Source organism: Diadema setosum, chromosome 6 (assembly GCF_964275005.1).
Source record: "Diadema setosum chromosome 6, eeDiaSeto1, whole genome shotgun sequence".
In the NCBI taxonomy this organism is placed as follows: Eukaryota; Metazoa; Echinodermata; class Echinoidea; order Diadematoida; family Diadematidae; genus Diadema; species Diadema setosum.
The window spans coordinates 2422598-2437428 of NC_092690.1; the positions used below are offsets into that span (position 1 = coordinate 2422598).

General features: G+C 37.9%; 1 protein-coding gene across 1 annotated transcript in view; it reads right to left on the reverse strand.

Moving 5' to 3' along the window:
* LOC140230138 (protein turtle homolog A-like) overlaps positions 1–14831 on the reverse strand; it is a 90453-nt gene that overhangs the window by 25504 nt on the left and 50118 nt on the right. The window contains exons 2-3 of the mRNA XM_072310331.1: positions 6786–7124; positions 134–403 (exon numbers count right to left, since the gene is read on the reverse strand). Of these exons, the coding sequence (XP_072166432.1) occupies positions 134–403; positions 6786–7124 (609 nt within the window). The remainder of the gene's footprint in view (positions 1–133; positions 404–6785; positions 7125–14831) is intronic.

The following is a 14831-nucleotide window of genomic DNA, read 5'->3' on the forward strand; positions in this document are numbered from 1 at the left end:
CAGTGACATGAAAAAATCTTAAAAGCTGACTGGCTGTTACTCAACACAGATTATTGTGAGTTTAAGAAAAAGTCTTCATGCAGAGGAACTGAGGATTTCAGATCAGAAACAACGATTCCAAACCAAATTTTACCTTCTACGACAAATCTGGTTGTGTCCACCACCCTGCCTTCTGAGTTTTCCGCCTGGCAGGAGTAAGTCCCTCCGTCGCCCCGAACCACCCTCCGGATGAAGATGGAGTCTCCCGACACGGTGACGCGGTTTGTGGAGAGCAGGGGCTCACCCTGCCTGTACCATGTGATGACGGGGGTGGGCACAGCGTCGGCGATGCACTGGAGGGACGCCTCTTGATTTTCTTGGAAGACCACATGATCAGCTGGGGTGGAGATAAACTCTGGGGGGCCTGTTTAGATTGGTAGAAAACATATGACAATCATGAATATTTCCTCCTTTGTAATTCAAATATTTCAAAATATGCTAATCGAAGAGAAAAAATTTGTGTTGTCGTTGAGGTACATTCCGTGGTTACCATTGCTCTGTAAAATATAACTTCACAGTACAGTTATTAAAATACAAGAATATTTGCCTGAATTAAAAAAAAAGGAAAAAAAAAGAAAAGAAAAAATATATAAATACAAGCAATAATATGCTATAAAAGATTGTATATCAGTTGTCATTCTCTGCACAAATGTATCTATCTAATATTTCACATGACAATATTGGAATTTCGGAGCCTGGGTATTTGCTCTAAGTTCATCACGTCACTGCCAGCAACAAGGGATAGCCTTGTGGTAGTCTCACTGCCCAGAAAAGCAATAGATGACAGGTTAAATTAAGGTTGAATGCAGATCAGCAGTTGCAATCTTACAAATGAAACACATTTGTAAAAAGGGTTACAATTGATCAAAAAAATGTTCCCATCTTCATGCCTCTGCATTAATATTCTCTTATCTTTACTTGTAATAATGTTTATCCGGGATTGAAGAAAGGTACTGCTTTCATATCGGACGAAAGCAAACTACAGTAAAACAGAGCACATTCTATGTCTGACATTCTTTCATCACACACATTGCCTTGTATGGAGCAGTCAACACACTGTAATTACTGTCGTTGTTGCGACAAGCCCAGAATGGCATGTTAAAGTCATTACGTCGGTGCGGACTGGCTGTCCACCTTGCCAACGCAGTCGTTGATAATCACATCCTTTCTTGACTGCCGGTGGCGCCTTAGCGTTTCAATCAAGCAAAAAGCAGTCGAGAGAAGAACAGAAGTGTGCATACTTTATGTATACAGCAGAAAGAGACAGAGAGAGAGAGAGGAAGGGAGCAAGAGAGAGAGAAGGAGAGATGGCCTTTGCGTGATTAATGAGGAGTTGTCATCAAGGCAAGAAAAAAGATGTTCGACACGTGTTATCTTCCTTTGTTAAAGACCAGAATGGCTAACGGTATGATGAAAAGAAAAATAATCATCTCAATTCGCATGCATGGTCTTCAGCAATTATAGATATATACCACATTCTGTGCCAGAACTGTAATCATTGAATACTGTATACACTGTATATTTTGCACGGCTTTTTTTTTTTGTGGGTGTGTGTGTGTGATTTCACAACCCCAGTGGTACTATACACAAGTCTAACTAAACAGGAAAGTTTCAACTCTAATCCTGACCTGAATGTGATGTGCACGTGTACACTTCTCAGTTCATTTTTACTGTAATCCCAAAACGTGAATCTGACCAGTCCCGAAATTGTCGATAAGTCCTCATTCACAGAAAATTTACTCACTTTCGTGGCATGCAGAGTATTAATAGTTGGTAATGATTGACTGATGATGCCAAAGATGATGATGATGATGACGACAAAAAAAAAATAAAAATATGATATAATGGCAGGGAATACTTTTCCTGGTATGGCATCACAATTTGCTATGCATTTTTACACCACTGCTACACAAACTAACTTTTGTGTAGCAGTTTTCTTCCATAGAAGTGTACAAAATACCATTTGAAACTGTTCATCAGCTGAAACTGCTATTAAATCAAATTTGAGTTGGAAAATTATTCCCTGAATGGCAATGCTGACAACAAACATTGTGGCATGATGGTGACAATACCACACCAATGAATAATGTCTAATGAATATTCAGGGTTTCAGAAATAGTCATGAATGGCAAAAAATCATGAGCACAAATAGACATACTCAATCTTTACTATGCAATCTTTACTAGGTTCCCATGTTTACACATTGGTTAAAGATGGATTTTACAGTGGGCGTAACACCAAGTCCAAGGATGGAAGTGGAAGGTAGAATTTGAACCCCAAACCTCCTGGGTTGTGGTTCAATAACCACTACACTATAACCTAATAACCACTACACCACTATGACATGAAGGAGGTTTGCATCTTTAGTGAAAAGTGCTACAGTACGTATCACTGACTGAACAATCTCCCAGTCGCTTACAGTTCCTTTGTGAAATCAGGGAGGCGAGTCTCACCTCCCTAACTTGGTCATCTTACATGATGCTTTTCTTATTACACATTTTCTGTCCCTTCTATTTCTTGTAAAATACAAGTACTGCCTCTGGCACCTTTTGGGGGAAGGAGTATTGAGAAAACAAAAGCAGCAGGGAAAGGAATAAATATGGACTATGAGTAAGTATGAGAAATTGCCAAACTTCTTGGTAAGGCAAACAGTGGTGCAACCTTGAGAGATGAAGACAAAAAAAAAAAGGAATTGAAGAAAAGAGCAAACAAATCAAGGGAAGTCATACACATGTTGGCAGGACTAATCTTGGTCCTTCTATTTCACCTACATCTGAAAGAAAGAAAGAAAATGAAACACAAAATGCAACAGAAAGAGAGAGATTGAATAGGGGATTAAATCACAGCAAGCTCAGAGATCACTAATCCCCGGGGTGAATACAGGGGCGCGACCGCAGATTTAACAATTGGCGAAGAGAGGACGTCATTTAGGGTAGCCACAGGACCTTAATGAATGGGTTTAGGATTATCACAGAATGGGGATTTATTTCTACCAGAGGAACGGGGCAAGGTTGTGAGATGGTATCACTGTGAATAGACAGAAGGATGAGTAAAGCAAACATGGAAACAGAGATGTGAATGAGAGAGAGAGTGATCAGGACAATACTAGAAAACAGTGAACAAAAAATAAAAACGAAAGTACAGTGAGACAACATGTGACAATGTTACCAGTTTGAGACTGTCATTATTACCAGAAATAGGCAAAGTGTGAAAATGAGATTTAAAGTAGCCGTGAATATCGAGGAAAGATAAATAGCTTTAAAAAGACTTGAAAAGATATTAAACATAAATGGGATGAAGAAAAAATATCAATATACCTTGATAAATGTAAATGGAACACATTTCTAACTGACTACTCTTTTTGCACACTTTGATTGGTTTTCTATTCATGATCCAAACAGAAATGAAAAATTAATGAAAAAATAAGAATTTTGAGTATCATCACAGTCTAAAATGCAGCAATCTTCGATTTTAATTTAAAAGTACTTTTTAGTTTGATACGAAGCGTCCCTTGTACTGTGTTTTTTTGAATGCCACCAGCAGTCAATCCAACCAATTTCACTGTCTTGGGTATATGCCACTATCTTGTAAATGCCCACCTGTGAGAAAATGTCAAATGCTGCAGGGTAGGAAAACACTGATTGAATATCATTACAAGGGATGAGGAAAAGAGAAGCCACCTATCTCTACTTTAATAATTCAGGCCATTTTCCTTCCATTATTAAACCATCCATCAAAAAAACTGCATTAATATTGATATGGAATTTTACATGTTATTTGAGCATTCACTGATGTATGCATTTCAGGACATTTAAGGTGTGGGACCCCGTCTGAAGCTGGGGTACAACCTTTACCCCTTTCTGTGTCAGAGACTGTGGACAGCATAATGCTATGGAGTTTTCTGTGCCATTCAGCACTAAAACGCACACACAGGGATATATTTATTGTCAAATACAGAACTGGGGGTCGAGAGAGAATGAGAGGAGAAAGTGTAAACATGAAGGAAAAAGGCCATCTATAGATGACCACTGGTCAGAAGGTAGTGAGAGTACTTGGGCCGCTGTTTTCAATTACAGCCACAAACACAGCTGTCGCAAGGATTCGCAACTGACCGGATAATCTACAAGGTGGGACTGTTGTTAACATAAAAATGGCAGCAATAGACCAACGAGAGTCCTTTAGACAGGACCTAAACTCAAACAAGTGCTGCATACAATGAGGCCGACACGATTCTTAACGTTCAGGAACAAAGGTGGACACCCCCACTTGGTGACGCAGACTTACTAAACCGGCTTCACAAGGCAGGGTGAAATAGCCTTCATAGCACGTTTCCAAGCACCTTTCTGGATACTTTAACACAAATGTGATACCATTAATCTCCATGAATCGCCAATTTAAATACATTCACGTTTCACAAGAATCTCGCAGGTTGCTGGGAATAGGAAAGTGACTTGGCAGATTCCTTTCGAAACTTACTCCACTTTCTGAAAGAGTGGAAACTCACTAGAAAAATAATGAAATTCTCTTCCATTTTGCAGTCATCTGATTGACGGACTGTGGTCATGCCCAAATCCAAATTAATATGTGGGAAGGAAGATAGAACATTTATACATTTAGCCCCTTGCTTCTTTGGAATAGACTACCCAGACTTAGAGTAAATTTGAAGATACAAGTTTCATGCACAGCGAAAGAAAGAAACATTTCTCTGATATGTACAGGTGGTTGTCTTCATCATCCTTCAATTGGATATGTCTACAAGTTAGAAATGTCTGCATTATCATCAGAATTTATCTTCTGAATTTAATCATTATGATGCTATAAGAGCATCAAGTTGTAGTTTTGTAATTTTTTTTTGTTTTAGTTTTTGTAATGTCTGCATTATCATCAGAATTTATCTTCTGAATTTAATCATTATGATGCTATAAAGTTAAGAGCATCAAGTTGTAGTTTTTACATTCGCAATACATCTCCACCCCATCTCCTATCAATTGGATAACTTAGGCATTTGAATTGATAGTATATTCCATGTATAAAATTGGTAAATTTTGACCGACTGATTTGAAGGAGTGTGGCAACACCATTTAGCAATGTATGCTATAATTACATGAAATGTGTTCTTTATATTCTTACATTGTTGGCAGAACAAGGAACGATATGTCAGCAATGACATGCCATCCACAGGAGCACTGTTTCAAACTACCAGGGAAATGACAGAAGAACTCTCAGACTTCATACTGAAAAGTTTCGCCCGGCCCCACCACATGATTTAGTTTTAAAATAACACCAATTCGACATGGGTTTTATGATTAATGTAGTAGCTGTTTCTATGGATGACATTTTTTATTTAAGAAAAACTGCTGATGATATCCAGGAGCCTATAGGTGTTGATATCCATACTCTTTCATCAAAACCTTACACCATAGACTCTGAACATTGAAGGATTTATATATTGTTGACAGATCATGTCCTTTAAAGGATTACCCCACAGTCTCAAGATACCCCCCCCCCCCCAACACACACACACAGCAAAATAGATTTGAAAGACCCGTTAGGGGCACTTAAGAAAATGGAAAGAGAATAGATGAACTGGTGGGCTGTACGGTGTGAGCATCACCCATAAAAAGGAGACAAAATCAATAATTCTTCATCTCCGTGATAAGTCCGCGGATCCAAGCCCCTTTCAAAGGCACGGACTCATTACTAATGTATGGGACCGTTAAAAGCTTCTTTCGAACACCCAAAACAGTTGTTTTCCTCTGTTGATACTTACCCACAGCTCCAGTGAGCAGATTCTCTGAATTTTCTATGGTGCTGAGGAAAAAGGTCTTTGATGAATACAATGGACTTATGCCACACTGAAGCTCAAGGCAAGATGTCCTTCACCACGTACAGAATGTCTGCTTTGAACACTTTATGAATGTCAACAAATCAACCAACGCGGAACATATCATGACAATGCCATAGAATCTAATTGTCTTTCAACGCCAACACATATTTTGACACATCATTTTCCATGTTCACTAACCCTACACACTGTCATAGTCCTCTCTGTATTTTTTTTTTTTTTGACAAAAGATTGGCATTCGCTGCAATATCAAAATGCATTCAACATCTAAACATTTTTACCCCAGTGTAATACACAATGGAAAAGAAACACCCAGAAGGTATTGTTTTGGGAGATGGAATTCTTATATCAGTTCATTACTATCAAGTTAAGATGTATCAAGATGGGTATGGAGTGGGAGGCCCTAGGATGGGTCAGGGTTATTACAGGGAGTGTACAGTACTGGTTGAGGTGAGGATCAGGTTTATAACATTTTTGGTGAGATAATGAGAAAAATATGAAATATGAAAGAGTATGTCATTTCAAGAGGGATTCAACATTTATTTGATGAAAACTGGCCTTGAAATGGCTGAAATATCCAAAAATGCGATCCTTAAAAAAATTGACGGGCCACGACTTTTACAAGGATCTTTCTTTTACCTTGTTTTTAGATATCTCAGTCATTTCAAAATCGATTTTCATCAAATAAACTTTTGATTCCCTGTAAAATTGTATGCTCTTTAACATTTAACAGAGTGGTTTCTATATATCTTGCAAAACATTGCAAGCTGAATCCTCACCTCAACCAGTACTGTATATTCCCTTAAGTTTCATAGCATTGTCCCTTACCTGGACAGCCTACCTTGGTACACCTATTAAAGCCCCAAGAATCTTTGCCCTAATACTGTAAGTGAATTCTCACCTAGAATGACAAGATTGACGAATGTCCCATTCTCAATGTTCTCGATGTTGCCTAGCTCAATAAGCTGGCACTCGTAAATGCCGGCATCCGCCGCGGTCACGTCAGTGATGGTCAGCGCCGACCCGCCGTCCTCCAGCGAGACGCGGCCGTCGTAGGGCGGACTGATAATGGGATCAGCCGAGTCAAAGAGGACGTAGAAAGGGCGAGCGATGTCCTGCCGCTGCCACTGGAGGATGAAGAGGGCCACGGGGAAGTCTGGGGCCGGTGTTGGGAGGACCTGGTCGCAGGGGAGGGTCACCGTGTCCCCATCCCTCGCCTCCACCAGGATGGCACTGGACTCTGGTGAGAACAAGAAAATTATAGACATGCATGGATTAGACATATTCACTTAACTTGAATGAATAATTATTGCACTTAATACACACAGGTGAGTGTTGTTAGGAATGACAAGATGAGATAGATCAGTTGGCTGAGAAGGATAAGGGTGTCAAAGTTGCCACTAAAGCCATAGTGTTCGAGGCACCTTAACGCCCTTCTCATTCTCAACTGATGAATTGTTCTGAAGTACATCCAGTAAAGTTACTGGGCAGCATATCAAGTTCAAATACAGTTCACAGCTTTTGGCTGGTAATGGTTTACAATGTATTCAAAGTAAGAATAAACAAAAAAAAAATGAACACTGAAATACATGGTTTAGAATGATATCTGGTATTAACATTTTTTGCTAATCATTAAGTTAGGTATTCTAATTGGTGATTCTAACATTACGTGCATTAGGACAGATTTGATAATGAGGATAACATACGGTGTATAAAGAAAACTGTACTACAGCTGCAACAATCTAGCATCAGCTCTTTATAGTTGATCTATTAGTTGATGATGACTTCTGAGCAAGAATTTGCACATAGAATTCACACAAAAAAAGAGACAAGAGACTCTCATTGCTCCCTCTCTATATCTTTCCTGTTTTCTCTTCATATTCCCCACCTATATTCTCTCTCTGTCTTTCTCTAATTTGCACACTGTATCTCTCTCCTTTCTCTCTTATCTCTCCCTCTCTTTCTCTTCTCTTTCTATCTCTTTTTTCTATCATATCTATCTCACTGATATGATTGGCCATGACACATCGCCATGGTAATGAAGACGAGATCAATAATAGATTATCCCGTCTGCCTGTGTGGCTTCTGCAATCAGTTTACAGGCAATACATGAGTCACTCCACTTGGCAATGGAGAAATCTCTTACCTCATCTGTCATATGGAATACAAATTATAGATGCAGAATACAGAAGGGCAATTCCGCAGTTAGTAACGTTACATTTAAGCAAATTCAGATATTTATTTTTACTACTAAATCACCATTTATTCATTTCAAGTCAAAATCTTTGTTAAAACATGTTCACCCTACCCAGGTTCATGATATAGAAAAGAATGAATACAATCCAACAAATATTAGAATTGTTATGGCAACTAAAAGGGCTGGTTAGTAACGTTACGAAAAAAGGACATGACAAAAAAATCAATGTCTTGTGACAAAAAGTGTGCAAAAATTCAAGTTACTTCAAACAAAGTGTTGCATTAATTTCAATCATTGCATCATTACAAATGTTCACGCAAATATTTTTAGCAGTTTGACCAATAATTAACCAGCTAGACCCCCAAAAGCATGGTTAGTAACGTTACAGTTAGTAACGTTACATTTGTCCGGAGTAATTCCGCAGGTCAATTCACCCTTTTGTAATTGACAAAATGTCACATGACTTCTGGAGTATTTAAATGTATTCATCTTTTAACCTTTAGCAAAACTTTGAGGAAAAATTTTCAAAGGAACCCACTGTAGTTTGCATTTAAGTGAATTTCAGCATCCCCAGTCCCACATGTACATTTTTAATGATGGTTTTAGATCTCGCAAAACCAATAAGTACGGAAAATAAAATCTACTGAAATTGGAAGACCTAAATGATTGGTGAACATCTATGGTATTAGTTGATACCTAAATTAAAGAGTAAGACAAAGAGGCACATTTCTTTTATCCATGTCATGTCCACCTAACTGCAGAATTGCCCAGAAGATGATTTTTAGAACAAAGTGTAAAAAGTCCCACAAAATCAATCATTTTAGGGGGAAGGAATGATGACATCACGTAAGGCTTGAGCTAAGGTGACCTGACATCACTTCAAGGATTGCATTTCCACAGAGAATTCAATCAAAAGTACAATCATTTGAATTGAATTTGGTATAGAGAATGTGAAAGCAAGTTATTTTATTTAATTTACTTTCATTGAAAAAAAAAATACTCAATTGTAACAGACAACTACAGATCAATGAATATGAATATAAATGTGAAAATCCTGTGTATACAGACTGAACATAAGATAATAATTCAAGTTACAGAATTTACAAGATTTTGGAGAAAAAAAAATAAAATCGTTAACAAAAGTCTGAATATTCCTGAACAAGAGCAATTGGGTCTTACAAACTGTAAGATCATATTTTGTGGCGTTCTTATTTCCATGAATTTGCTAGTCAATCAATATTTGCACAATCAAAATCTCACAAAAATGTTAAGTGAGAAGGGGTTACTTTTAATTTTTTTTGGGGGGGGTTCTTTCTTTTTTATATCCGATGTGTATTACTGCAAGATTTCATATCTAACATTGGGAGACATTTTTGAATCATACAAAATTTGTGACATAAAAGTGGTGAAATAGAACCTACAGTAGTATGACTAGATCTAACACTAGCTGCTATCCTCTGATCTGATTGAAAGCTGAATGAACACAATATGAATCATTTCACCACACACATCATAATAACAGGTAATGCCAGTTCCTCTTGGCATCACCCCCCCCCCCCCCCAAACATAAATTTTAGTAGCTGCTGACAAAATCCAGACGGAGATTTATTGCACAATGAATCTGCCATATGCTGTCTTAATAATTCCATGCCATTTCTTCCATTTTTTTTTTTGGCTTTATAATGTGTTATCACACCTTTCATAATCAGTAGTTTTTCATGATTAGCTATTCATTCAACACTGCCACCTTCTATTTTGACTTTGCTGATTATTTGCTTTCTTTTGCCTTCTCGCCTTCTTCCGTGTTTTCCTCATCACTAAATGACCAAGGCTTGATTAGGTCTATTGCACATCAGGCAAATCACAGGGACTGTAATTACAACCAGTATTAGTCTACTTCCCAGACCACTGCCTTAAAGATAGCAGCACAGTGTCTAACAATTTCCAAATACCCCTCATCACTTCATCCCCCCCCCCCCACCTTCTTCTCTCTCCTGTTTCCCTTCAAACTCTTTATCTTTTTTTTTTCTGTGTCGCTCTATCTATCATCATCTATCAATCAATTTATCAAACAACCTATTTAACAAGTTGTATCCATCTTTACAGAGGTACCTGTTCTAAACAGTAAAATCTAGTGTGTGTAGATATTGTAATAAAGAGAAAAGACTGAAAGGCAGACTACATTGCTGCCGCCATAAAAAAAAAAAAAAAAGTCTTGCATTATTCTGACAACTAATGACCTCATCATGGAGAAGAATAAAAAGAAAAACTGAGCCTTATTGACCCATGAAGTCTGTAATGGACCAATTGTAATTAGCCTTCATCAAGTTGTTTTCTCAGTATGCAAATTAGGAGAAAGAAAGGGCTGATTTGAACACGATTAAACTTGTCTACACTTGCAGACTCTTTTATTGCCCGGCATCAATCTGCATGGAATAGAGAAAAATTCACCAACTGTGTCTGCTTGAGAAACTACCCTATAAAACAAGTCTGATATCATCAAAATAATATGTTTCATGATATCAGAACTTCCACATCCATAAAATAAAGTCTTGACAGAATTTTTAGATACTGTCCTTAATGAACAAGACTACATATTTCTCAGAGTTAATTGCAACTTGATTAGCATATTAAGTGTCCTGAAGTAATTAGAAAATAATTGTTATTTCCAGAGTCAACTTTACTGTACAACTTGTATAATAATGTAGACATCAGCTGTCAGTCCGACCATAAATCTTTTTACTCCTTCTATACTCAATTCAGGTTCCACTGATACAACATGCACACAGGTTGTATGTAGAGATCAAAAGCACTGTATTTACCTTTAATTATGTTTGCCTTACCATTTCCCAGGTTGTTGATGCTGTTGTTTTTGTTTGGCACACTAATATGATTATGACAGAAAATATATAGAGTAACGATATAAATTGTGTAATCTGTATCAACCCTTTATTCACAAGGAGATTAAATAGACTACAGAATTTACAATAAATTGTAATTTTTAAATGTTTACAAAATTCCAGCCACAGAAATTTGCAGTGTCTTTCTAAATATTGCCATGACTAATCTGGAATGACTTTACTAGGACAGCTCTTGGGAACGGAGAAAATGACACATATTGTGAAGCTCTGAATAGTGATGCCTGTGTACCATGAAGCATAAAAGCTTGATAGCGGTGAATAATATACAATCCACATTAGACTCATACACCCTATTTTACATCTTCCTAAAAAGGTTTAAAAATCAGCACAATTGAGAATTGAACAATAATAAAAAAAAAATTAAAAAAATGCTACAATACACAATGTAAGATCTACACAGACACTTTTCAGATTTGGCTTTGTTTGCAAGAGTGGCTTTGACAAGATTAATGTTACAACGATATTTAAAGACTATCAACTTCTGAGATAAACATTGTTACACGTTTCTGCTGGGTGATGCCTGTCTAAATGGCACTATTTTGGAGTCAGATTTGAAAAGAATCAGACCCCCTTTGAGAGCAGTTTAACCTTTATTCTCTTTTTCTTTTGAAAAAGCAATTGCTGCAAACGACACACTTTGGGGGGTTAGAATGACCTAAATGAGCTAGGAAACACAATGGGGTATTAAATACACACATCATTATATGCGGCAATGCACGGAAATAATGAGCTTCTGTGTTGTTCAGTCCCAAACTGCTGGTAACTTTGTGAGTCGCCTGGCTTGGGAAGATTATTTTGGGTGTAAGTTTGGCACTGTAGGGGGCCATATGAATTTCTATTATACAAAAACAATCTGCCTTCTCCATGGCACACTCGTTTCAGAGCAACATGCCAACATCAAATGATCGTATTCTAAGAAAACTAATAAACAGTGTCAATATCTTGCTCAGCATTCTTTCAGCCTGTCAGTGAAGGGTCGCAAAAGAGTTGTTGCTTTCTGGAACAAATTAATGTGACACAAGTAAAAACAGCAAATTGTAAACATCGAAATATTGGCGACTGGAATATAAATCTCTTCTTTCTAACCACTTCTGCTTTCCTTTCTATTTCTTTCTCTCCATATCTTTCCCTCTCTCTCTCTCTCTCTCTATCTATCTCTCTCACTCTCTTTATATATTTCTCTCACTCTCTTTATATATTTCTCTCACTCTCTTTATATATTTCTCTCACTCTCTTTATATATTTCTCTCTCTCTCTTTATATATTTCTCTCACTCTCTTTATATATTTCTCTCACTCTCTTTATATATTTCTCTCACTCTCTTTATATATTTCTCTCACTCTCTTTATATATTTCTCTCACTCTCTTTATATATTTCTCTCACTCCTTCCTCTCTTGTATTTTTTTCTCTCTTCCTGTCACTCTCCCATAATGCAGGATTTCTGAGCCACAACTAATTATCAAAAGCAACAAGCCTCAGTCCATGACCTGAGTTTTAAACACTATGTGTTGCTCTCTGAAATAATTTTATTCTTAAACAGAGACTTTTGTCCCCGACCCTTCAAGTAAAGTTTTAAACTTTTCTCAAAACAACTCGATACTGCACTACAGCAAAATAGAAGGGAAAAAAATTTAAACACACACTTTAACATCTCATCAATTCAGACTGAAAATGGTTCAATAACATGAAGGAATTGCACTTTACTGCATCTACACTTTGAGGTGCTGCTCAGAGCAGATTTGTAATGGGTGGGGGGGGGGGGCTTTTGATGAGGACAGTTTGAATAACATCTCAGCCCACTTTGGGATTGTAACTGTCCTTCGGGCCAGCTCAAGAGACAATGGTGTCCATGGACCTAAATCCAAGGGAGCGGCTATTTCCACAGTAACTCTACGCTCCGCTGCCCCTGGGGAACCAGGGAGAGGATGAGCCCCATGGAGGATTTGCCCCCCTCTGTCTACCGATTCTCTTGGCGACCACAAACGCAAAAGCCCTGTTTTCGTGTTTTCACTCCATTAACAGCACGCAATGTATCGTCTAAAGGGAAAACACAGCCTCATCCACACAAAAAAAAAGCCTCTCCACAGACTTTGAGCTCAGATTTTTCTGGGTAAACAGATCCGTGTTTTGGGAACATCGTAAGTCAGTTGTTAGCAGGAGGTACAGTGTTTGGAGAAAGGGATGGCCTACCTTCAAGTGTAATAGTGTGGAGATGTTGTGTTGAGGGGGATGGGGTGCTATTGAAAATAGACTCTCCATAAAGGAGCTAGGATTTTATGTGGGAGGGGAAAAAAAAAGAAACTTGTTTTTAATAGTGACCCTTACCATGTCAATCAGACTTTAAATTCAGCATTAATCCATGTTCAGCTAGGCTATTGCAAGTGTTGCTTGAACAAAGCAGTGTTCTGTTGGTATCAAAGACTGTCTTACATTCACTTTCTCTAAACCAAAGTGTACTTACATGGATACAGACTAAGCCTTGCAATTATGGAGGCAAAAGACTCTATTCCAAGTCAGTAGCAAGCACAATATTACAATAAACTATAGAGCAACAGACTAAATATATGGTTCAGATAATGATTTACAGACTTTGATAATGTGATGCATTTTTGACAAGATAAATACTACACAGAGTTTTTGATTGTTACTTTTCTTTCTTGCTTGAAGTAAATAATAGTGAAAGGCAGGGCAAAAGGCATTTTCTGTCACACTACTAGTAAATATTTCTCATACTTGAGTTACATAAAGTTACTGATATGATATAGATTGAAATCTCCCTATCAATGCACACAATTCAACCAACCTTCACATCACAGCATTTTCAAGATAAAGCAGTGACTGCATTTGGACATTAACCCTTTATGTGTTGGGGACTTTTGATGATGTGAACAACACTATGGGGTTTTTATAATATACCCAAGCAGCGCAAAGCAGATCTCGTTCTTAATCTAAGGATGGAGATACAGTATGACATGACCACATGATACATTATCTCTGTTTCATTTTCATTGTGGTACAGAAATTGCCAAACTTGCATCGCTATTGGACAAAGAGACGGATAAAAGACAAAATTGCAGCTGCAATGCTTATCTGCTGAACACAATGCTGTCTAAGCATCAAAATACAAAACAAGAACCGAAACTTGCTGTGTATTATATCACATTATGAAATACAGTGTTTGGAAATATATCACACAACTATCAAATATGAAAACACATGAGGTGAATGCATCCCGCATGAACTTTGATCAGTTGTGATTGTAATTAGAGTCACTTAAAGGTTATTCTACTAAAAAAAACACTTTCTGGCCTAAAAGTGCAATTGCTACCTTTGATCTTTCCATCCCCTTAAAAAACAAACAAACAAACAAACAAACAGACAAACAAACAACGTTTCCATTTGTTGTCTTTGATTTTGTCTGTTGTTGCAGTTGTTTAGTTTGTCTTTCATCAACCATTCTGGGGTTTTGCTTTGCTGCCACCATAGTTGTTGTTCTTGTTGTTGTTGTTTTTGTTGTTGTTGCTGCTGCTGTTGCTGCTGCTACTGTTTTGTTGTTGTTTACAGCAGGAAGGGAGATTTGAGGTACCCCTAGCATTGCTTCATGGTCCAACCGGAAAGGATTCAGTGCTCACTCAGTCGGGACGAGTTGACGGTTAGACCGTTTGAATCTGCCCCTCTGCTCGCAAACCAAACAATGCCTTCCCTTGGCCCAATCCACTCACCCTGATCCTCCGCTCACTCCGCTGGCCAGCTGAGAAAGAGAAGAGCTTACAGCTGGGTTTTCTGGGGCAGCGGACACTTTTCGATGGGGCTAGTGGGAGAGCATTA